The 26,301-nt window shown below is 32.9% G+C and overlaps 1 protein-coding gene across 3 annotated transcripts in view; it reads right to left on the reverse strand.

The window, feature by feature from the left end:
* Positions 1–1,193: 1,193 nt before the first annotated feature.
* The window catches only part of Spn85F (Serpin 85F), a 41,280-nt gene continuing 16,172 nt past the window's right edge, over positions 1,194–26,301 (reverse strand). The window contains exons 2-10 of one of the 3 annotated variants that reach the window (XR_013004895.1): positions 13,454–13,636; positions 11,662–11,830; positions 9,782–9,946; positions 7,945–9,725; positions 4,990–5,192; positions 4,571–4,837; positions 3,670–3,784; positions 3,467–3,607; positions 1,194–1,518 (exon numbers count right to left, since the gene is read on the reverse strand). Coding sequence is in view for 2 of the 3 variants with exons in the window: in XM_076398658.1 (XP_076254773.1) it covers positions 1,385–1,518; positions 3,467–3,611; positions 3,670–3,784; positions 4,571–4,837; positions 4,990–5,192; positions 7,945–9,725; positions 9,782–9,946; positions 11,662–11,830; positions 13,454–13,636 (3,162 nt within the window). In the remaining variant the exon portion in view is untranslated. Of the gene's footprint in view, positions 1,519–3,466; positions 3,612–3,669; positions 3,785–4,570; positions 4,838–4,989; positions 5,193–7,944; positions 9,726–9,781; positions 9,947–11,661; positions 11,831–13,453; positions 13,637–26,301 lie in introns of all 3 variants that reach the window. The other 2 variants (XM_076398658.1, XM_076398659.1) reach the window with 2 other exon arrangements.

Raw genomic sequence — 26,301 nt, forward strand, 5'->3', positions numbered from 1 at the left:
TATCAAAATGATTAATATAACTCAGTAAATACTGTATGTTATATAAAGTGTGTTAAAAGGGTATAGAACCTTATATTTTCCCTTCAGTTTAGATGTTTAGATTTCTTCCTTCAGACATGTAATACATCATACATCTTTCTTTAGATATTAAATCTTATACATATACACATAGAAAAATTCTTGAGGATACGCGATAAGGTCATATCAAAAAATACACATCAGTAAGATGGTAATTAATAGGGAGACCCTTTTATAAAGTGAGAAGAAAATATTCAGTGAATAACTTAAATTTTTATGATAATTTGATTATCATCTTTAAACTTTTGGTTATATTTTTAACGATAGCGATTTTTTTTTGATGTTTTGGATACAATTCTTTATACGGAAAAGGTTTAAACATTGATATATTTTAAATTTATTTGGTCATTACAGTGGTACATCTTTGAAATATATTGATATTAAAAAATTCAATTATTAATTTTTTGCAATATGAAATTAAAAAGCGGTTTAAATAGTTTGTAAATTTAATATCCATACATTATATGAAACTACATAAAGTACTTTAAATATTTCAGTTTTTATGTCCTTTCAAAATATCTATATTTTATTGACAGTTTAAAGGCAAATAAAAAACATATTTGAACACTAGCGCAATGTAAGTTATAATGTTAAACAGTGCGTTTTTGGAAATAATCTCAAAAGAGGAGTAGATGAAGGCTTGCTTTTCATTTTCTCTTACTTTTGTAATATATTAATTGTTTGGTGTGGCGGAGTAAAAACAATAGATTTCTCAGTTACTAGCAGCGTATAATAGACCTCTATTTAGGTCAGTCTGTGGGATGAAGCAGAGACTCTAAATCCGAAAAAGACAAAAGTAGTATTACAAATTCGGAAAAAGCAGGTAGCTCGTTTACTTTTATAATACTTTGGTAGAAACTAGGCAGTCAATAAAATATTGTGGCGCCTGTTTAGACAGAAGCGGGTTTTTCAGAGGGGGGGGGGGTGTTATAAGGGTTTCGGGCTTCCGAAATACATCTGAGTCCTGGATAATAGAGTTTAAAGGTGGTATCTGGGCCGAACACCTCAAAATGTTGAGAAAATGATATTTGTTGAACATATTGCGAAGACTCGATTTATATAGCCAAATGTTAATAATGCGTTTGAGGGTAGGATAAGTTGAATATAAAAATAACTTGGTATTTATATAAAACATTTATATAACCTATTATTAGATGTCTATATACATATAAAAAATGAGAATTTTCATTATATATAAATATTATACATTATGCTTTCACAGAAGTGTTATCTGTTTTCATGTATTTTGGGTATTAGTTTTTTTTTATATTGGATCATAACATTAGAAAGTTAGGAGTAACTGAAACTATCTTATTCGAGAATTTAGTGGATTCACTAACTTTCCTACCATTAAGGCAACATTTAATTCTGTATCCATAACAAAATACAAAAACGGATGATCGGCTTTGAAGTACACTGGGGGATGTCTTCGAAAATTTTCTGAAACCAAATAAACAAATAAATTAAACTTTGTCTATATGATAAATTATTATATTTTGATGTTCAGTGAGTTCGCGGAAATAAAATGTAAATTACCTGAAATAAAAAAAAACAGATTTATAGTTATGTATGTAAAATGCTCTTACATGACTCTCATATTATATTCTTCGAGGAACTAAATTAGGCGAATAAGTTGAATGTTGAAATAATTTGTACTTTAACTTAGAAATTGAATACGTAATAATCTGAGTTCATTGCTTTACCAGTAAGGGGCTAATCTATGAACAAAATTACTTTAGCATTTTAATCGTCAGCACTTTCTTGGCACTTTACACGGAGTTACTTCTGTATGTGTAGTGGCTATCACTCCTTAACCAGTTTGGATCAAGATCATGCGGGTAGATCCAAATTTCATCTATAGTTATGAAATGAAGTTCGCACTGTAGAGTCATATGGTTTGAAAATTAATGAAGAACGGTCAAAGTATTGACGTTGACGGCCTGCTGTTGCTATTAGCATGTAATTAAAACAAGTGCAAAATATCAAGTATTTGGTGATCAGTAACGCAGGATTTCAAGTTGCAAGAGCAGTCTGACATCTGTAAGAATGAGGTCCTTCGATGGGATCTTTAAAGCTAATTCTACGTGTTTTGTCGGAGATCGTATTGGAAAAATAGGAGATTAAGATTGTCTGAGGCCAACACTGGCGAGATTTGGCGAAGAATGCCGGCGGCCCCAACAGTAGAGTGTTTATTGAGAAGTAGATCCACTCAAGCACTGGCTATGGATTTATAATGATAATGATGAAATGACGAATATGTTTTTGTTCTAATGTTAACGAATGTGGATTTGTGCACAGTGAGCACGATACACGTTTTGTAAAGTTTTATTATGTTAATTTTAATTTGAAAATTTTATGAAATAATTATTATTACATAGTAGATGTAACTACTATGTGTTATTCATTTTGAGACATGACATAATTTTTTGATTTTTGGATTACTATTGTTTCATTGCTATATTGAAATAAAAATAAAAATGTGTATATGTAGTTTTGTTATATTTTATCAAAATAATTAATAAAGAGAGCTGGGGTTTATTATAAAGTGAGAAGAAATTAATCAGTGGACAACATACATTTTTATGATAATTTGGTTATATTTTTAAATCTTTCGGTTATATTTTTAACGATAGCGATTTTTTCGATGTTTCGGATACAATTCTCAATACTGGTTTAGTTAACTTTAATGTGAAAATTTTACGAAATATTTCAAGTCGAATTTTTAGTTCTACTTTTAATGAATCACTATCCAACTCCGCTTATTTATTGAACAACTTATTTAACAACGAGAATTTGCAGTCCTCAATAAAACGCAATTTGGTTCATCAACCCATCTCATTGTCTATTTCATGCCATTGAAAACCGTGTCTTGTCTTTCACATGCCAATGATTATTGTTGTTACGTGTTTTGCAAGTGTGGGTCAAAACGAAAAGGTGTAACTCTTCTATGGAAGGTTGATTACATAACGGAGGCAATTAATTTACAAGAGTAATTTAACAAAAATGCCCGCCAATTGTTTGTCAACTTGGGTACTTTGTGGCCAGCATCTAAAATTTCGACATGAACATTTTTATTTTAAGCATCTGAAATTTGAGTTTTTGTATTTAAAGATTACAAATAGTTTGTCATATTTTACTTTATAGTCAATTAACTTAAAGGATAAATTTAATGCATGTAAAATGTTATACTATTTATTTGTAATATATAGTAATTGTTCTTAATATAATGTTAAAAAGAGCAGGGGGTAGTGACAAAAATGACAGCTTCAGATTTCTGATACACTTTGAAGGTTTATCTAAGTTTAAATAAATATAATGAATTTAATTAATATGAGATATTATTTTAATTTATTCCTAAATAAACGTATAAAATTGTACTAATACTTACTATAGTTTTGAGCTGTCGCAGGATCTAAATAATTTTGAATAGTAACAGTAACAGCTTGTTCAATGTTTGTAACATATATATCAGTAGCATTCGTCATAGGGGAAAAATCAGCTTCTCTGGGTTCAAAAATTCTGCGTACGCCTAACTACCAAGCAAGTTTAATATATACAATGTGAATATAGTAATATATATATATAGCACACCTGTTGTAACGATGGTGTTAGGGTAACATACCCTTTCAAAGTGAAGCTAGGTATAGTAGCGATGACATGAGTTAAGCGTAAATTTTCCAGAATGAATTTAAAATTCCCATGTAGCCTAAAATTTACACGTAAGAAAAGAATGCTGTTATTTACTCAAATTATATTAAGTTATTAAGTCTATAATCATTATATATTGATCTATAATTTTAGGTGCTTGCATGTATTTTGATCAGGGATATCTATTGGTGATGATACGCAATGCCATTATACATATCTGTTAAACAATATAACCTGTTTAACTGTATGATTTTAACATTTGTTTAACAGCTTTTATTGAGTATTATTGAGTTACTCAGTATGAATGTATGGTAATGCTCTACTTTTTAATCCTAATTGTCAGGTTCATTTAAAAATGGTGATTTTGATGTCAGTGTCAAAGAACGGTCCGGAGGATCAAGTGTTTGTTGTTTACCAGGTTTTACCAAGAAAATATTCAAAAGGAGCGAAAATCGCTACCACACATATTGACTGAAAACGCCACGTTGGGATAATTCAACATCACGATTTCATTCCTTGTCAGACAGAAAAGTTTTCTCTGAAGTATTGTGACTGGCGATGAAAAATTAGTTTACTATAACAATCCCAGCACAAAAATTCATGGGTTAGTCCATTGCGACCATCGACATTGGCAGAAATATAGACTATTATAGACACTCTGCTGCCAGAAAGAGGTGACAAAGTTATAGAATATTATGGGAAATATGTTGATTAATATATATTGTTCGCAATAAATAAATTTTTGTAGTAAGAGAATGACCAGAGTTCATGTAAGCACCTAATAGAATTATTTTATTATGCAATTTGATATGCTATTGAATTCATTGACGTTGTAATACATTACCTTAGATCACAGATTAATTGATCGACACCATTATAATCAATAGGCAGTAAAAGTAAGAGATAATATTTAGAATTATCCAAAGGAAAGCTAAGTGCTAATGTATTAAGATTTGCTGCGAAGAAAAATGGTAAAACGGTGTCATATTTCATAAAATTTATTCCAGATTCGCGACGCTTTCCATAAACCATAAAAGTTAGAGGTTCTTGTGGTATGTAATACGGCCTGAATGGCCTTTTGTTATAATGATTAATGTGGTGTCCGTGAAACCTGAAATTGTAAAACTAAAATAATCAAGCTTTGGAGATTCTCAACGAATTTCACATTATTTTATGATTTTGAAATAATTTTAAACCAGCAATACTTTATACTGCATAATTAATTCAAATGATGAAATTGTCTATTATTAAATTCATATTTACCTTTGGAGAATATAATCTGTAACTGATCTCGATTTTCTTTCGTTAGCGTTAAAATCAGTATTCGTCTGATGGTCTAAATTTAGTGGATAAGAAGAGTCGTCATACAAAGAACCTCCTTGCGTCGATGTACCGTTATTAAATTGAGAGTTACTATCGTAGTTATAATTAAAATCGAAGTTATTTTGACCAAATGCATTCATATCCTATAACAAAGCAAAAATATGTTATTTGAGTTTTAAAATTTACTGATGATTAATATTTATAATTGTTAAGCTTATAGTTATTAAAAATAATAATAATTGTTTGCATTTTCTGTAAAGTAAATAATGTAAACGACCTAAATAATAAGCTGAACTCGCTAAGTTGCAGCAGCTTTAATTTTTCTAAATTAGCACGCATATGGAAAAAGGAAAATATTATAACCAAAATTATCAAGCAGGATATTCATTTTCCTAATGCTTTTCCTCCTCTCATCTATTTTGATCATTGAAATTGCGATATCGAAACAGTTCAAAATGCCATTTCATGTCAGTTCACTCGTGTGGTAGTCATTTTCCTTCCTTTTTCATTTTTTCCATTACGTAATTATTATAATTGTATTACATAATTGAAATTGACACCAACAATTGGGATATGACTTGGCGATCCGAGAAATGGAACTCATTTCTAGTGGACCAAAGGCTGGATGGCTCTCCATCTTTCTGGCGACTTTTTAAAATCGTGGAGAAGGAGTAAAATGTTATCCCCCCTCTGAAGTCAGCGGAGATAAGGACTGTCGCGATCATCGACAACAAAAAAGTCACTAAAACCCTGCTTCAAATATAAACGTCGCTGAAAACTACGAAATCATCATGAAGGTTAACTCCGTTCACTCTCAAATGCCTCCAAGTTATTTACTAGACCACCTAGTTACTCTTAAAATGTTCACGCAAAGAAGGCGCCGGGTTTCGAAAGCCCACAGTTAGTAGTTAGGGAGGAAGCGTTAGGCACCAAGCATTTCGCGTCTTAAAATCGAGAACGCCCAAATTCCATGGGTGAGAAGCCACCTATTCAGAGGGTTCTTTTCGACCGAAAGTTTAGGTGGAATAATCAGATTTAAAGATACCTCCAGAATTCAAAGTTCCCTCCTCCTCAAGGTATTGTCACTCAAGGTATACACTCCATAAATCATTCATACTTAAAGGAAAACTGTTATTTAATATAGAGGAAATTTTAAACTCAAAAAGAATTTAACAGTTATAGTTATATTGTTGTTGTTTACACTGATACTTTGCATTTTTACCAATAATTAAGATATAGATTACAATGGTTTAGATACGAAATCAAACGAAATTGGAATAAATTCATCAGATATTTCTGTACCGAAGTCAACCTTATGTGTGTCGTTTGAGAAAGTGTTGCTTACTTGAAACTCCTTTGGGATTGTTTACGAATTACGAGGATTAATGTTGAGGTTTTAAAATATATTTGACGCATTTATAACAGCAAAATCATTTCCATCTAACTACAGGCCCATCAGCCTTCTCAGTGCCATTTCGAAGCTTGCCGAGAGGGCAATACTCTACGCTCTCAATTCTTTCACAAAGGAAAACAACATCATTCCTGATGAACAATTCGGCGTTCGCGCTCACCACTCATCTGTCCATCAGGCTACCCGTCTGACCACACATATCCATCACGCTCTTGACCAACATAAAAAGCTTGCAGCAGTCCTTCTGGATCTAACCAAAGTCTTTGATAAGGTCTGGCACGACGGTTTGATCGCAAAATGCGTGCGGTTAGGCCTCCCAAAAGACCTAACATCCTAACCTCATGTCCTATCTATCGGACAGATCTTTCCAAGTCAAGATCAGGAAAACACTTTCCAGTCGAAGACAAATCGATGCTTGCGTACCTCAAGCTTCTCTACTAGCCCCAGCCTTATTTAACCTCTTTATTTCAGATCTGCCGAGAAAAGAGCACATTAACGTCGTGATTTACGCTGACACTGCTTTCTTCACTGTCGCCAGGTTCAAAGTTACAATTCATGAACGTTTACAGAAGCAGCTCGGTCATGGCGCCAGCAGGCAGGGGGTGAATTTGACCGCAACAATTCTATGGTTGGATAACGTCATGTACCTAGGTCTCCACTTCGACCGACGGTTCGGTTGGTATTCCCAAATCCAGAAAGATTCGGGGATAGCAAACCTGCTATCTTCTCTGATCTGCTCTTCTAGCAGACTTCCCATCTCCATCAAATGCTTATTTTACAAGATGTTAATTCGGTCTGTATTCCTCTACGGATCTAAAGTCTACTTCAAGTTTGTTACACCCAACCTGGTGAAGCGGCTCCAAGTTTTCCAAAATAAGCTCCTCAGGAGAATCTTCAACGACCCATGGTTTGTCAGAAATAATCAAATTTATAAGGAAACTGACACTCCAGAAATCAAACACTTCATATCTTCATTCCACAAATAACAACTCAGCCCAAGTTCTTCGAAACCGTGCTTGTTCGTGAGCTGGTCGACATGCTGGGAGCTTAGCACCGCATTACCGCTAACCTCCCCCTCTTTTCCAGGCTGAAACGATCTGATCCGTCGCTGCAGTCATAACTTTTGCCTCCATACGACAGTAACCAGTCGTGTGTTAACTCAAGTACGCGAATCAATAGAATTGCCGGGTCCTCGTGCCCAATAATGGCTACACGATCAGCGGACGCCGGATCCGCAAATTTAATGCAGTAGCAGTAGCGATCCACAGGGGTCAACTGTGAGGCGGTTTCAGTTTAGTGTATTGAAAAGCCCAGAGGCAGTCCCACATAACCCGGTCCAACTTGTCACTCCAGAGCAACTTTCCGCGACCAGGTATGTGTCATGCATTCCACCGCCTGGTTTGAGGCCAGAACAAAAAAACACATTTATAACATATACAAGAAAGCAATCAAACAAATGTAGAGGTAATTAAAAACGTCCTTACTTGGAATTGTGGTGTTGCACCGAAGAAAAATGGAGTGGTAGTTTCAAAGTCTTGTAATTGTTGAAATACTTCTGGTGGTGTAGTTTCCGGTACATTCTCAGGTACATTTGTAGTAGAAATGCTTTCCTGAGTGAACATAGTAGACCTAGTAGTGGTTTCCAAAAACGTTATAGGAATCATTTCGCTTGTGATACTTTGCGATGATTCTGTGCTAGGCATTATTACAGTTGGCGATGGCACTGTGGTTATCTGATCTTTTGTTTTAGTTTCAGTGGTAATTTCCTCGGTGGTACGACTTACATCAGTATTTTCTTTTTCTGTAGTTAACATGGTAGAAGTAGTTTCTGGTACTAACGTTTGCAGTGTAGTTGTAGTAAGTGCATTTTTAGTTGTTAATAATGTTGTAATTGGAATTGTCGTTGTAATAATATTTGTTGTTGTAGATAGAGTAGTAGGTGCTAATGTTGTTGCTACCTCATTTTTAGTGGTCATTTCAGAAAATTGTGTCGTTATATCATGCGTGGGGCCGGTAGTTCCCATTGCTTCCGTTTTAGGTTGAATTGTTGTAGTAGTTTGCGACGGTTCGGCTGTTGTAGTAGTTGGAATAGGGATGGTGGTTGCAATAGTTGACGGAGGTTGAACTGTTGTAGTTGTTGGGATAGGCTGAACCGTTGTAGTTGTTGGGATAGGCTGAACCGTTGTAGTTGTTGTGATAGGCTGAACTGTTGTAGTTGTTGGGATAGGCCCAACCGTTGTAGTTGTTGGGATAGGCCCAACCGTTGTAGTTGTTGTGATAGGCTGAACTGTGGTAGTTGTTGGGATAGGCTGAACCGTTGTAGTTGTTGGGATAGGCTGAACCGTTGTAGTTGTTGTGATAGGCTGAACTGTTGTAGTTGTTGGGATAGGCCCAACCGTTGTAGTTGTTGGGATAGGCCCAACCGTTGTAGTTGTTGTGATAGGCTGAACTGTGGTAGTTGTTGGGATAGGCTGAACCGTTGTAGTTGTTGTGATATGCTGAACTGTTGTAGTTGTTGGGATAGGCCCAACCGTTGTAGTTGTTGGGATAGGCTGAACTGTTGTAGTTGTTGGGATAGGCCCAACCGTTGTAGTTGTTGTGATAGGCTGAACTGTGGTAGTTGTTGGTATAGGCTGAACCGTGGAAGTTGTTGTGACAGGCTGAACTGTGGTAGTTGTTGGTATAGGCGGAACCGTTGTAGTTGTTGTGATAGGTTGAATTGTTGTAGTTGTTGGGAGAGGCTGATCCGTTGTAGTTGTTGTGATAGGTTGAATTGTTGTAGGTATTGGTAGAGGCTGAACCGTTGTAGTTGTTGGTATAGGCCAAACTATTGTAGTTATTGTTGTGGGTTGATCTGTTATAGTTGTTGGGATAGGTTGAATTGTTGTAGTTGTTGTGATATGCTCAACCGTTGCAGTTGTTGGAATAGGTTGAACGGTTGTAATTGTTGAGATAGGTGGAACTGTTGTGGTAGTTCTAAGAAGCTGAATAGTTGTAGGAACGGAGGTAGGTTGATACGTTGTTGTAGTCAGATATACTGTAGTAGTTTCTGGCGCTTTAGTAGTGGGCATTTCGGTATTTTTAAAAGTAGTGGTAGTCATCTTTTCTGTGACGGTAACTGTTGTGGGGTGTTGTACATTTTGTGTGGTGGTGGACAAAGGGAGAGTACTAAGGGCATCGGTGGTAGTATCCGTATGTTGCCTTGTGGTTTCCATCGGCATAGATGAATATGTCGTACTTAAAGTTGTTGCAGGTGTTGTTCTAACTAAAAATTAAAATCGACCTGATTTATTTCATAATTTACAAATGAAATATTTGTACCTTCCGGAGTAGTTTCTAATGTTGATGTAGTAAACTTTTCTGTAACAACGGTTGTGTCCATTGGGAATCCCAGTTTATTTTCCGTGGAGACGGGCTTTGAAGTTGTCTGACTTTCTTTAGTTGTCATTTCAGGCATACCTAAAGTTGTTCCTAATGTTGCATTTCCTATATAAGTAATTATTATTTATACAATAAAATAATTAAACTGGGTTATAGATATATGATAATATTTAAAGCACAAAATTAGTTCGATTTGTTTTTAAAAGATAGTTGTGGCAATTATGAATACTTTATAGATTTATAGCTTCATCAGTGGTTTGAGAGAGGCTAGACATTTATGATATTCATTTTATATCGTTTTTAGTTTCATACAAAATCATTGTTATTAACTATGTTGTAATGGCAAGAGATGAATCTCTATCTAAGGCTATAGAAAAAGTACAAGTTGCGGTCAACAACATCTACAAATGGACTAGATACTGGAAAATACAGCTTAATAGCTACAAATCTATTCATGTTAATTTTCCGCTTGCCACGAAATGACAAAAACCTAATGAAATCGATTGATGGATGCCCGATTCCTTAAGCAGAATGAGCAAAATACTTCAGAATATATCTCGATGGTAGGTTAATTTGGAAACATCATTTTAGACAAAAAGTAGAGCAGACTAGACTTAAAGTCAAGCAACTTTACTGGTTAGCCGGAAGACTTTCAACTTAACTTAAAATTAAAGGTATTGGTTTATCAGTCAATCATAAAATCAATTTTGGCCTATGGGGTGCTAATATGGGGTTGCATTAAAACATCAAACCAACTAGTAATCCAATGCATACAAAACAAAGTTCTACGATTAACAGCTACTGGACAACACGCAGGAAATCAGAAGAGTGAGCGAACCAAACCACACGAACCTGTTATTCTTATAAATTAAACTATTATAAATGTATTCTTAACATTAACTTAAGTAAATCAGTTTTTATTAATCCTATACTCGGTTTGTTTGTGTATTAATATAAGTACAACAGAACATTAGTAATAAATTAATTTGTAAATTAAGATTATAATAAGCATATCTAATAAGATGTAACTAATAAAAAAATACCATGCTGAATATGTTTGTATCTATGCTTTAATTGAAGAAAAAGTGTGGATTGATGATGATACCGTTTAACAGAAATCGAAGGGGAGTTTGGAGACTCAAGTTGAAATTTCTGGGAATTAATCAAAGGACGACAAATATTAAGAATCAAGAAAATGGTTGCCTTGCTTGAATGTTGAAACGCAATTTTTGATCTAGCAGTCGCTGAAGGCAAAAAAGCAAAGGTGTTTTTAAGTGGGCTTATAGAATATTTTGAAAACATGGATATTCTATGACAACTCCATTAAGAAAAAATATTATGTTATGTCCGCCATAATTGTCGCTATTGGACTTAACATTAGCAAAAAAAAGTTGAAAATTCGTATATAATGGAATAATGAAATAGATGGAAATATTGATATTGGGCACAATTGAGTGGTGTTTGTTTAATAGGGAGTAAAATTATTATAATATGAGTCATTACACGACAAAGTTATTCTGCTTCTTATTTGTCGGATGTTACACCATTCATAATTTGAAAAGTGGCCTCTTAATTTTTTCGAAATTAAATTCAAAAATTGTTGTGTTTGGGGTGGAATGGATCTTGAAGTAGTAGTCAGAGAAAATATTTTGATTACAATATTTATTCATTAATTTTGTTGCGAAATAAATACATTTTTCATTATACACAAACGCACTGAATGGATCTGTTTTTCGAATAATATATTATAAAGGAATTTATGTACAATAAAACAAAACACAAGAAGTAATTTTGTAATATAGTTTTTAATTAAACATTACCCTCAGTTGGAACTGGTGTTGTTGATGGTCCCGGATATAAGGCGTTATTAAACGATTCATAATCAAATCCATAAAATCGTAAAATATCCGCATAGTCGCTACGGAGTGTGACATTGTTAAGGTTCAACGTTAGTCCGGCCAGAAACCCCTCTTGGGGGATAAAATAGCTCTGAAATAATCAAAAATGAGTTTTAAATAAATTGTTTACATAATATAGTATATTGAAATGAATTCGTAGCGTCTTGTAAAAAATAAAAACGCAATAGAGCATTCAATTTGCCTCAATACAATTATTATTTAGCGTCCATTTTAGTATGCTTTATTCGGTTATAGGACAAATAGCAATAACGCACTATATATTATTAGTTAATAAGATACAAAGCAGTACTGCTGAAAGTTGCATTTTAAATCGTATTTTAATGAAAACATATGGAAAACGTGCTCTAGCTGAGTAAATATTTTAATGTTGTTAAGATAACAAAGTTCAGTGACTAAAAATTGTACAATGAGAGATCTTTTTTGATTTATAATCTGCTGCTAAAATGACAAAAAAGAAGGAATCAACATTAGTCACAAATCCACCCTATATAGCTAGTAAGATCAAAAGGGTGCAGATAAAAGCACATGAAACTATAATTGGGCATTGCTGACGACTACAACTTGCTTGAATCGCGCATTGTAGGCCCATATGGAACGCCTCCTTTCTGTTTCAAATATAAATGTCGCTGAAAATGAAATCATCATGAAGGTCAACTCCGTTCACTCTTAAATGCCTCCAAGTTATCTTCTAGACCACCTAGTTACGTCTGAAATACTCACGCAAATGATCAGCAAGATTCCGAACAAGCAGGCCTCGGGTTTCGAAAGCCCACAGTTAGTAGTTAGCAGGAGAGTAGCACCGCATATTTAAGGTAGACTTCAGAGACAACTCGGGAGGTTGCTGCAGGTCAAGCCACAGAAAAGCCAGACCATCTTATTCCTCAGGAAGCGTTATGCACTGAGCATTTCGTGTCTTAAAATCGAGAACCCCCAAATTTCATGGTCAGAAGCCAATTATCCCGGTCTCCTTTTCGATCGAAAGTTTAGGTGGAATTCCCAGATGTAAAGGTACCTCCAGAATTCAAAGTTCCCTCCTCCTCAAGGTATTGTCACTCAATAACTCAATGATACTAAGTGGAAAACTGTTATTTAATGTAGAGGGACGTTAAAACCATAGAATTTAACAGTTAAGTGATATTGTTGTTGTTTACATTGACACTTCGCATTTTTACCAATAACTAAGATATAGATTACAATGGTTTAGACACGATATCAAACGAAATTGGAATGAAATCATCACATATTTCTGTGCCGAAGACAATGAGAGATCTTTTTGATTTATAATCTGCTGCTAAAATGACAAAAAAGAAAGAATCAATATCAGTTACAAATTCATTCTATGTAGTTGATAGGATCAGAAAGGTGCAGATAAGCATAAGCATATGAAACTATAACTGGGTATTGCTGACTATATTATGGCTATAATTTGCTTGAATCGTGAATTGTAGAAAAACAGCTTAATTTTTTTATTTTAGATAGAGCCTCAACACAGTATTACTCGTTTTGGATTTAAAGTACAAGATATGACAAGCGAATCAGAAGAGTCTGCATGTAATGTGCGATTATGACAGAAAAATACAATTGATTGGATGCTGAACAGTTTATTTTATATCCTTTTAAAATTCAATTTGGGTTTTTTATTGCACATTAAAATTATATATTTGTATATATTATATAAATTTATATTTTATACCTTTAAATGTCTGTGTATATCTCTTAGTCCGATCCGTACGACTTGCTTATCTTTGGGAATATGGGCTGCATAAATTATTTCTTTGGCGGCATCCCCCTGGACGCCTTCGGTCAGAGCTGCCAGCATGCTAAGAGCCCCGTAAGGTGAGATGCCAATGTTGTTTTCATTGTGTTCGTTGTGAATCTGAAACAATAAGTTTAATTTAGTTTTGTCTTGACTTGTTCTTAATTTTTTTGATAAAAAATGAATTCCGCTGTGCAAAAATTAAAATCAAAATTCATACTTTAATTCTAAACTTATTTTTCGACTTGCAATGAACCTAACAGTGTTATGTAGTTGAGTTAGTAAGTGTTACGATCAACGTCTGGCATGCTTTTACAATTTGCATTTTCTGTTAAACGTACCTCACTACACTACACTACATAAGATATTAAGATAAGAATGGAACTTCTTCCATGGAATGGATGTTTCGGTGTAAGTAATCAGTTCTACAATATGCGGTTACACTTATTGTTCCTTAAGTTTGGGACTTTGTTCTGGAAAACTTGAATTGTATTTATATTTTTTTTTCACGGAACCCATAATTGAATTCCATAAGCCAATATAGGTTTTAATATCTGCTTGTGTAATAGTAATTTATTATGTACTGATAATTGTGATTTTCTTCCAATTAACCATTTTCCTATATTTCAACTCCAATTTTTCCTTTTATTTTTAACATGTCCTTTCCAGGGAGGTGCTGGATTATAGTATTATTAATTGTCATTGGCGTTTGAGCATCTTGATAGGTGATCTATACATGAACATATTTAGTTTGCTTAATTATTATTTTCTATATTTGAGTCCAATTTTCGATTGCTTTTTCACTATTGTACTCGACAGCAAGGATAGCATTTTCAGTGAGAAATGTAGCCATAGTGATATTTATCATTTGTGAAATATCACATGTCTAAAGTAGGTAAAGAATCAACCCCAATATATTTCTTTGTGGTACACCTTTTTTATATTCTTTTATTATGGAGTAAGTTTCCTCTTCAAAAGTTTTTTGTTTTTTCTATCGTTATAGGCTTTTCCAATGACATTTGTTATTCTTACCTGATCAATTATTTGTTTGTTAATAAACCTAAACTAATGTGTCGGTTTTTCTTTCTGTAATCGGTATTATTCTTTTCAATAGGAGTTTTTCAAATACCTTAACTATTATCGGCAACAATGACACGGGCTATACTCCATTTGATGATATTTTTGATTTTGTTAACTGGTACACGTTTTGTTTGAAAATCTGCATTTATGAAGTTGGTGAGTTCTATAAAACCCTTTCTTGGTAGATATTGCAGCAATTGTCGTGCTATTAAACCATAGACGGGTGATTTATTTGGATTGTAAACAATTTTCAATTTCAAAGTTTTAAAGTCAAACTTTAATTTATAACACATGGCGGTAAGTTATCTAGACAAAAAATATCTTGTCGTATATCTAGATTATCCAAGAAGCTTTTTCTTGACTTGATTGATTATGGTCGTTGATTATTCAAAAATCATATTCGTTCATTATTATTACGATAATTATGATTGTATTACGATAGTTTCACTACATTTTAGCAGAAACAATTAGATGAACTTTTGTAACGTAATACTCTAATACTTGTAGTAGATTATTTTGGTTGAACAATTTTTACATATATTTGTTGTGATTTACTTTCAGTATTATTAAAAATTATCCATATTTTGCCACAAATTCATATTTCACGTTTCAGTTCAAAATTATTTGTTTTTCAAGCTTTTAAATCATGCTTCAAGCTATCTATAGTTTTATCTGTAATATTACATGGTATCTATTTCTCTTCTTCTTGAAACTTCTTCTATTACTAAACAAATGAGACATAATAGTGTTGTAAGTTGTTCTTGTGTTCTGATATTTAATATAGTTTTAACAACTCAAAAACGATTTAGAAAAATTTTAATGATGAAATAACTTAATTATCTCGGGTATAGGACTATTATAATTTATTTTGAATCTATGTCTGATACATATAGGCTATCCAATAAAACAGCCAATGCATATCATCAAAATTTATGACGTCAGTCAAATTGGACATTTGACAACAGGGCGGACCAGTATCAATAAAAATCAAATTTTATAGGTTGATTCGGGTACATTTCCCGATGCATCAGACAGCTTTATGTTTTTTTTGAACTAGGGTAAAATGGGAAGGTAAAAGCCGCTCCGAGTTTAAAACGAATTTAGAAATCCAGAAAGAAAAGTTAAAATTTTTACAAACTGTATTTGGTAGTATATTCGATGCCATCTATGAGAAGAATTTACTTTTTAATCGGACTGTAGACGCTACGGAAGAACTATAGATGCAACGATACGTGTCAAAATTTTATAGTATTTCAGTTATTATTTTACAGTAGATTTAGTGAAATAACTCTTGTTATTGTTAAAATGATTGATTTTATTAAACTTTCTTTGATGTTCTTTGGTGGAGAAAATACTATTGAAGACAAATAGTGAGTTGATACTGAACGCTTCGATCGTTCATAATGGGCAATTGTCAAAAAAATCAACAAACAGTTCTGAAAGACCATACACAGAAGTCTCTAGAGATATCGCGACAATAAAACAATAACATATTTATGTTTCGAATACTCTTTCGTTCTGTTGAGGCAGCTGAGCGACCTCTAACTCTTAAAAGAGGGTATGATGACTATTAAAGCAGAATTTTGAAATAGTTCTTTCTTAATCTGACTCGGAAGATAATTGAATGATGTATTGAATAAATAGAAACTTTCAATTCTTTAGTTTTGTAGTGAATTAGGTTACTACTGAGGATGTATGTTCAGATGATTCTGAGATTGAAAAATACATACTGATGTGTTTATTCCGCACTTCTTTGCTGTGTATTCGTACAAGCACAACAGAACAGTCTCCTTGGATATAGATTGACATTAACACATTGTCTGGTCTTGCCTGTCGGACGAATAAACCAATATTTTTGTCGAATAAAGGCTTTTATTTAAACAAATGGTGCCTTTATTTATTATTTTATATTTCTGAAAGTCCGCCCTTGTGATTGTAGGGTGATTGTTGTTTTATAGGAATATCCAATCCCTATTTGGAAGGGCTATAAAGTCAGGTATAAGAAGGTCAGTTACTAAGGAAGGTCCGTCTGATAAAAGGTTACATTAATATTTTATACAATTACATTACGCGGTTTTTTACTTTAAAACCAAAAACTGATATAATATTTAACTATTTAGTAGTCACAGATTTTGTTGAACATTTTCAACGGGTTATTGCCTTTTCAATCACTTTCGACAGGATAACAGTTGTTTCCGATAAATTATGACAAAAAAATTAATAGAACATTACATTAATTATTTCACAATAACCGGGTGCTGATTCGTCTGCGAATGCGACCGATGATAACCATAATGGTGTAATGTGCGCTTGTCAAATTAGTTATTTATTGTTGTGGCTGTTCGACAGGCATTTAACTGTTTTTTTTTGTATTCTAACGTACATATTTACCCAAATAGTTTTATACGAATTGTATAGCAATTGTTAAATGTCATTTTATTTATTGTTTTTTTTACGCGTTAAGTTATTTATCGTATTTTACGTAAAGGTTATTGAACAAATTACTAGTTGTATAAAATTAAACTGGAAAAAATTATAAATATTATAAAACAAATACGTGTTAATAATAATAAGATTTTGGAGAAAATTCGACCAAAATTCTTTATTGCAAGCGTAATAATTTATTTATCTTGAAAACACTAGACATTTCTACGGATAATTTATCCGAAGAATGCCAGTTAAAATATCAAGTCAATTAAAAAAAATGCTTTTGAGAAAAATTCCTTTTCATATAAGCTTGTTAACTGATTTACATAGACTTTTTACTCCGCAATCCCATAATTGTCCTTTCAAGTATATAACAACCTTTTTTTTAAGTCATATAAAGTGTTTTCAATCTCTTTAATGGTGTTAAAATGCTGAACAGTTAGCTGTTACGATTATAAACTTTCATGGTGTATTATACATATTCCTAAATTAATATTGAGATGAAATCAAGCACAACCCTAACCCACAAACTATTATAACTTTGAATTTATTTGTAGTTTTAAGTCCCTCGAGAACACTTTGGTTTTTCTACTAATTCATCCTGAAGAAGGGGAGAACTTTCTCTCCCTAAAGAAGCCTTTGCTTTTTTGCATGCATTTGATCTACTATTGTGTTAAAATAAATTACATTTAATAACATTGTTTTTATTACTTTATATAGATTAGAATGTTGTTGGATGTCAAAGATAAACTGAACCGAAACTGAGAGCCGTTACGGTAACATTGCGACATTTTGACGTCACCAATTTAGATGGCGTATGTTCAAAACTTCTTTGGATAGACTATATCATCTAATATCTATATAGACCTGGGTTATAATTGTACAGTTCAAGAGTATAAAGACCTTTTGCATTTGGCACAGTGCATTAGGGACCCTCTCACGTATTGCTGGTACTTTGCTTTCCTTTTTTATGATCATGTACTTTCTCACTCAATATAACCCAAAAATTTATTTTGAATCTAATAGTTATTATAGCATTCTATGACTTTTCTAAGATTCACATCGGTCTATATATGTAATGACAAAGCACAATGGATTTGTACCTCCCTACTCTTAATACATTAAGTAAAAATACAATAACACAGATTAACAGGTTAATTGAAAAGTCCCCGGCCTGACACATAGATGGCGCTACTAGAATTAAATCCATATGTTTTTTAGTTAGCCCTAACCCTCAAAAGATGCATGTATAAATTGGACAGCTGTCGGATCATTAGTTTGTGAATTATAGCATTTTGAGTGAAGCAACTTTTCTTATTGTGAAAAAAAATGGATAAAAAGGAATTTCGCTTGTTGATAAAATATTGCTTTTTGAAGGGAAAAAATACAGTTGAAGCAAAAACTTGGCTTGATGCCGAGTTTCTGGGCACTGCCCCAGGAAAATCAACCATCAAGGATTGGTATGCTAAGTTTAGACGTGATGAAATGAGCACCGAAGACGGTGCACGCAGTGGACGGCCAAAAGGGGTTGTTACCGACGAAAACATGGTGATTGATTTTGACAAAAAAATGATTTTGAATGACTGTAAATTGTAATTGAATGAAATAGCAGACACTCTAAAGATGAACTGAACGTGTATATAATATCATTCACGAATATTTGGGTATGAGAAAGTTCTGTGCAAAGTGGGTGCCTCGCGAGCTCACTTTTGACCAAAAATAACGACGAGTTGATGATTCGGAGCTAATAAATAAGATCATCAAGCGTAATAAATCCGAGTTTTGCGTCGATATGTGACAATGGATAAAACATGGCTACATCATTTCAATCCGAAGTCCAATCGACAGTCATCCAAGTGGACTGCACACGATAAACTCGCTCCAAAGCGTGGGAAAACATAACAGTCGGCTGGCAAGGTTATGGCGTCTGTATTTTGGGATGCGCATGGAATAATTTTCATTTACTACCTCAGAAAAGGAAGGACCATCGACAGCAACTATTACATAGCGTTATTGGGCCGTTTGAAGGACGAAATCGCCGAAAAATGGCTACGTTTGAAGAAAAAGAAAGTGCTGCTTCACCAAAACAATGCACCATGTAATAAGTCAGTGAAAACGATGGCAAAAATCCATGAATTGGGCTTCGAATTGCTTCCTCATCGACCGTATTCTCCAGATCTGGCCCGCAGCGACTATTTCCTGTTGCGCTGAGAAGAAATTTTCATTGAATGAAGATGTGATCGCCGAAACTGAGGTTTATTTTGAAGCAAAGGACAAATCGTACTACAAAAATGGTATCGATAAGTTGGAGGGTCGCTATGATCAGTGTATTTCACCTTTCAAGGGAATTATGTTGAATAAAAAAAAACTAATTTTACGAAAAAAATGTGTTTTACTATGGTAGGCCGGGGACTTTTCAATTGACCTGTTACAATTCGGGTTTACCAATATAAAATGTAAATATATAAAAACAAAAAGTTAGAATTCGTCTAATATTTACAAATACGGCTTACTATTAGACTTCTGTCATGAATCGAAATTAAAATTGTCAAAATTTAGTAAATCACCTTTTTAATAGTGTTTTTAGTTAAATTACATGACATTATTTGTTAGGATATAATGAATGTACGATACTTAGTTGAATAATTCACTTTAGAGTCTATATGGTGGGTGGAAAATTTAATAGTATAGTAGTGTAAATGTGAATGTGTGGGTGTAATTTCAATTCGACCAGTCATTACTACTTTCCTGTATTTTATAAGTTGAATGGCTCAGTGTGTCTAATATTACAGGTCATGCTCGTAAGTATGATGCTAAACTTATTGTTTCTATTATTTAAATAATTAATAAGTGCAAGATAAATTCTAAATAATAATAATACAAGACAGTATTTTCTACTTGGATTTTTTATTAATAGAAAGAAAATTATTTTATAAACAGCATTTTGTTTTCTGTTGATTTTTATTTAGGATACAATCTAAATAAAAATATTGATGATTTTATATAAGATGGACCGTTATTGAAATTGGATATGTAATTGTTTTAAAACGACAATAATTAAATTATTACTTTCGATTTGTTGTTGAAATTCCAATAATTTTGTTTAAAGACTGCCTGAAAAAGTATGTTTGGACAATAGCTGAAGTTATAATTCCCAAACTGGACAAACCACCATATGATATTAAATCTTATTCATAATATTTGAAAAACTTCTGTTAAAAAGGTTAAAACCAATCATAGTTAGAGGCATTGTAATATTTGTTAACAATCTAAGTATCTTGGGATTAATATTTATTTGGGATGAAAAAATGTATTAAGTTATTTGGAAAAATTTGAAATTTTCCGTACATAATAGGTTGCTGCTGTACAAGCAAATACTGAAACCCATATGGCCATACGGAATTCAGTTATGCGGATGTTCCGCGAGAATTAATATTAAAATAAAACAAATAATTCAGAATAAAATTGTACCGACCTTGAGGTATGTCTAAGTTTATATCTTAGAATAGCGGCCTACAAAATGCCCAGAAAATATTATTCCAGATGTTGAACACGTAGCGACGTCCAGTAAACGATAGGAAGATCTGGTAATCCCGAGACGTTGATCTTGGATATTATTGAAGGGTACTTATCAAGGGTACTGACCATTGACTGCCAAAGCGTCACTTCAGGCAACTTAGCGCAAGTTTTATTTCGTCCTTGCTTTATTCACCTAGCCATATAAGTCTCTAAAAAATAGTGAGAAGTATTATTGTATTTACAATTAGTTATACTGAGACCGGATCTGTTAGCAGATTCTAACTGTTATAAAGGAAATTAAGATAATGGCAACAAGATATAAGGAAAGCCTCTACTTCCATTTTAACATTGAACTGCTGCATTTCTTGGATAACGCTGAACTCAAGAAAAACCAAAACGCGTGCACTAAATGGTAAAACACTGAAAAATGCTACTAATTTTTATTGAATTTTATTTTATTAGAGACTAAGTAAGAGCTAATAGGTCTTCCTAGATAAGTACCTACCTATAGACTATCTAATAAAACAGACAATGCACGTCATGATGTATGACATCAGCACGTCGCAATGTTGCTGCATTAATTTATTATTTTGGTTTACAACGTTTGCCGGTTTGTAACTCTAATTATTATAACTAATACTTTAGAAAATCTTGACCTTAGAGCATTAATAAAACTGTCGACCAATGCTAACACAAATCGAATATCACAGACTGATTTGGTTCTAATACATGTTCTGATGTATCAGATAATATTCTGGCTCTTTTTAACTAACATTTTGACTTTTGCATTTTGCAATATATTCGACATCTATGACGTATATTGGCTGTTTTATTGGAAGGGTTAAAGTTTCAAGTAATTGTAGAATAATATATTAATAAATAATAAAAAAGATTGCTTGGATTGGTTTAGCAGTAGTGTATCTGTTGTTTGAGACTGTGTTGTCCGTTTGTAGAACAGTGTCGATTTGTTTTTTTTCGGTTTATTTCAAGAGTAAAAATTCATCTATATCTTACACCGGAGATTTAACATTGACATATCAAAGTCAAGCGCGGAAATGTTGCTAATTTAGACATGAACTTAATTTTTTTATCAATATTGATTAGAATAAAGATTAATACAATTTTGCATGGATTTGAACTACTTTTTAAGGTACTGTTCCCACTAAAATTTAGATACAGTCATTTATGCTAAAAAACTTGCCTGAAGAAGCTGGCATCAAAAATATCTTATCTATATAAAAGTAGGATGCTAAGTATATTATAAAAGACACATTCGATTAAGTCAAGTCGATTTTGGAGTGGCATAATAGCAAGTTTAACCTGTCAAAAATCCTTCATTTTGGCTATGATCTTTTTTGTATGATTAGAATGTCTGTCCCTCCAACTGTACTCCAAAGTTTAGACGACTTTTGAAATTAACATGCTGTAATTATATTCTATAATAGTATTTGCTCCGTGATCAGAAAATAGTAAGTCTTTTGAAATAAAAGGAAAATTAATTGTGCCCCTTTTAATGTAATTCCTCCTCGAAACAGCCATTGAATTTGATTTGGGATATGTTTTCTAAATGCTTCTTTATTAGTAGGATAAAAACAGTTTGACAGAAGGATTAAAAGAGGCATACTCCCTAGAACTATATTCTGAGGGAAGACAGTCAAAAAACGTTTGTGGAAATACGCAGGAATTAACAAAATAGATTACGCATTTGTATATGTTTTTCCGATTGTCTATTTATCTTGTTCATATTTGTATATTCGTATAATTTTAAGTAATTCATAATAATAGGTGATATTGTTAAGTACTTTGAAAGGGTGTACAATGTCATGCTAATCAGTTAAATGTAAGTGATAGCAGTGAAGTGCGTCGACTAAAACGAATTCTATAGTAGCTTTGATATATTTTATTTATTGTCAACTAACAAATGTTTTCCTGTAGTTTGTTTATATATTTATATTCTATCAAAGAACATAAATAACTGTAAAAAATAAATCATTCAATATATTCTCATTCAATTATTCAATCATTCAATCATTAACATATTCTTTAGGAATACAAAAAAATGCCTTCTAAAATAATTAAGCGAGAAGGTGCTACAGCTCGAAATTAACCTAATAAAATTATATGAGACATCTACTATTGTAACTAGCATCAAGGCTATGATATCATTAATCATTTTGTAATTCCTACTAATTACATTTTTTAAAATCTCGATTGTATGCTTATATAGTGAAGATATCCACGGTGTTTGCCTCTATAAAACAATTTTTCAGTGCCACCAACATTACAAACAGTTTTAATTATTAGTAGTTGCGAAGTCTTTAAGCAAACAAAAGGGTGATTTTAATCGTTTCGGTATTGTCCGTTATTGTATCACTTTACGGTGTTATTAATTTTGTGAAACACTGATATTTGGTAACATAAAGATGACTTTACACAAACATTTAGATGGGTAGAATATTATTTCAAATACTTATAGTATTGTTATAACATAATAAAGACTTTGAGTTAATTTGATGGATTTTTGGTCAATTTAAGGCTCTATTTAAAAAAACGTTGTAGCGACCTTGAGGCATGTTAAATTTTACATCGAGGAATAACTGTCAACAAACTACCCAAAAATATAATCTCAGATGTTCAACACGGGCGGGGTGCCAGCAGCGCCAACTAGAACACGGTAACGAATAGCTAGCAATCCCGAGACGTTTATCTGGGATGTTATTGAAGGGTATTTCGATCGTTCAGTAACCGACCATCGTTTGGTTTAGACATGCCACCATCAACTGCCCAAGCCTCGTCTCCAGGTAACACCGCTGCCATCCTTTTATCTATTTTGTATTTTCTACATTTTTTTATATTGTCAATAAATAACGGTCACATAATGTAAACACCACTGTTTAATTTCATTTTACGTCCATTCACCGATCCATATCAGTTTACCCTAAAACGCGTATATTACTATTTTCTTTCTTACTCCAAAGACAAAAGTGGTGTTATTAATTCCGTCTCTACACGATTTAAAAGTAATTCGCAACAGCCCTAAGAAGTAATATAGATATATTTGAATAATAACTTATACCGATACCTTTGCATTTCGACTGTCATTCAATAAAGTATCGTGAATACGGAAGTATCGTAACTATAAGGTAGTATTGCAGTAGGACTCAACTTCCAGAGAATCAAAATTATTTGCTCGTCTGTAGTTGAGTGGTGTATTGTATAGCAAAGTGTTAATTAATATGGCATCAAAATATAAGGTCTAGGAAGGTGGCTCTGAGTATTTAGTGATATTGGAAAGGAATTCTTCATCATGAGTTACTTGAACTTAGCCATACCTTAATTTTAATGATCAGAATTTGTCAGTAAGGAAGACACACATATGTAGTGACTCGGTAAAATTCAATGCTACGTTAAAATGCACATTTTGCTCTTGTTCTTTTTGAGTTCCCATAACATTATATCTGATTTATTTGTTTCTTGTCAACTGTATTGATGATAATACGTGTTGTTTTAGGATTAATTTTTGTATCTATCATCTAAAGGATCAATTGCAAGATAGAAATATCTGAGGAACTTGTTCACTACTGAGTTGACACATCCAAATCGTTATAATCAGCGGGTTGTATCTGTATTTGTTTTTCAAGTGTTCTGTATTTATTAACTCATTTTCATTGAATTACTATATAATTCCGCAGCGCATATGAATTACTTATGTAGTTATGTTTAAAGCTCAGAGCCATACAGGAAAACAAACTCGAGGAGGATTCTTTATTTTAATTGTTGAATATTTTTATTTCTTCAAAGTACTATCTTAGAGAAGTGAAAGCTGCTAAAGTTAGACAGTTGTGAATGCCATTTCCTTCTCGTGAACTAATGATCTCTGGTATATTCGCACCTACTTCAGCGGTAGAGATTTATATTTGCAAGTGCACATGGTCCCAAGTAAATATTTTGCCAGTGAAAATACAATCTTTTAAAAAGTTTATCATTTAAAGGTGAAGCTTTTCTGAGCTTTTATATGCATATTATTACAACATCCAGTATAGTTATAGTATAAATTAGACAACCCCTTGCAAATCTTTCGAAATACATTCTTAGCCCTAGTACATATTCAGTGCGTATTCAAACGTATTGTCAACGATGAACGTCATTATTCAATTGTATTGGCATTACATATTTATTGTAACAATATAATAGTGGATCCAATTTAATTTAAAACCAAGTTGATTTCATTGGCTTACATGTACGTATAAATTTCTTAGCTGAATTAAAATATTTGTTATTCGAGTATATGCGACAATTAACCTAAGCAACAAATATTAATATAGCACCCAAAAACTCATGTCGTTTTTGTTAATTAATATCACTTTAATGAAACCCATTTTACCACATATTAAACGCGTATTAAGCATTATGATCGAGGGCGATTATTCATTATTAAAATTGTTATATTTACTCTTGTATGTTCTGGTATGTTCCAACCTTCGTAGTGTGAAGATACCTTCCTTAAGAAACCCAGTATTTTATTGCGGTTATTTAATTAAGTATTAAAAATGCATAATAGATGGGGCTATCCATCTCTCAGTGGACCTAAAGTGTAATGAATACGTGTTTACGTGACCAGACAAAAAGACTGCATTTCATTTTTATTAGTGTTTAAAAAATATTTTCCCTTATTTTACAACAGTCCTTTTGAAATTCATTTATAGTATTATTGGTCAAAAACTAATGCAATAATAATAGTATAGCAATAATACTCGAGTGAAAAATGAAGTGCGGGAAATAAACAATGTTTTATTTTATTTTTTTTTATCTTTGGAAGTAAATAAAATAAAAAATTAACAGTATAAAAATGGCAAACCATAGCGATTCAATCAAATCACCTGCACACTATGATATAAGATTAGATCAATCAGCAATAACGCAGACTCCACAAACAGAATGGACTACAGTCATTAACAAAAAACGATTGAGAAGCCTAGAAGAAGAAATCGCGAGGAAACAAACAAGAATTAGTGACTATTGGTTACAGAAAACAATAGAGACAAAAACAGCTTTAGCAACCTGTCGGAAGAAATTGAAGAGAATATACAACCAAGCCCTGAAAAAGTTGTTCCCAAACATCCACCAATAACAGTCTATAGGGTAGGAGTAATAAAACACATCCATGACCTATTGAAAACCATTACTACGAACTACACAATTAAAACAGTGAGCTATGAGACAATAAAAATCCAATTGTTCGAAGCGGAGCACTTTCAAGTTCTAGTAAAAGAATTAGATGAAAGAAACACCCAATACCATACATTCAGGCCTAAATCTGAGAGAACATTTAAATTCGTGTTAAAAGGATTACATCACGGGACAGACTTTAACACCATCAAGGTAGCCCTAGCTGAAAAAGGCAACGAGGTCGTAAATGTTCACAATATACGACATCGCACGACAAAAAACCTCTGCCTATGTTCTATATTGATTTAAAACCTAATGAAAATAATAAGACGGTGTATGAAATCACCAAATTGGAAACTAATATTATTAAATGCCAACCACAAAAAAGGCATCAACAGCAACAAAAACAATCCACACCTACCAGTCTACCCACCAGACCAAGTCAACCAGATATAATTTATGCCTAAATGGTTGAAAATGGTTCAGCACAAAATCGAGAAACCATATCACAACCTACTGAAACTAGGAGCAACATTTCTCGATTAGAAAACATGATGGCCAAACTAATGGATCAAATGAGTACGATGCTT

Source organism: Rhynchophorus ferrugineus, unplaced genomic scaffold, assembly GCF_030347505.1.
Source record: "Rhynchophorus ferrugineus isolate W39M unplaced genomic scaffold, kcgeb_rfMv2 rfM3, whole genome shotgun sequence".
Classification (NCBI taxonomy): Eukaryota; Metazoa; Arthropoda; class Insecta; order Coleoptera; family Curculionidae; genus Rhynchophorus; species Rhynchophorus ferrugineus.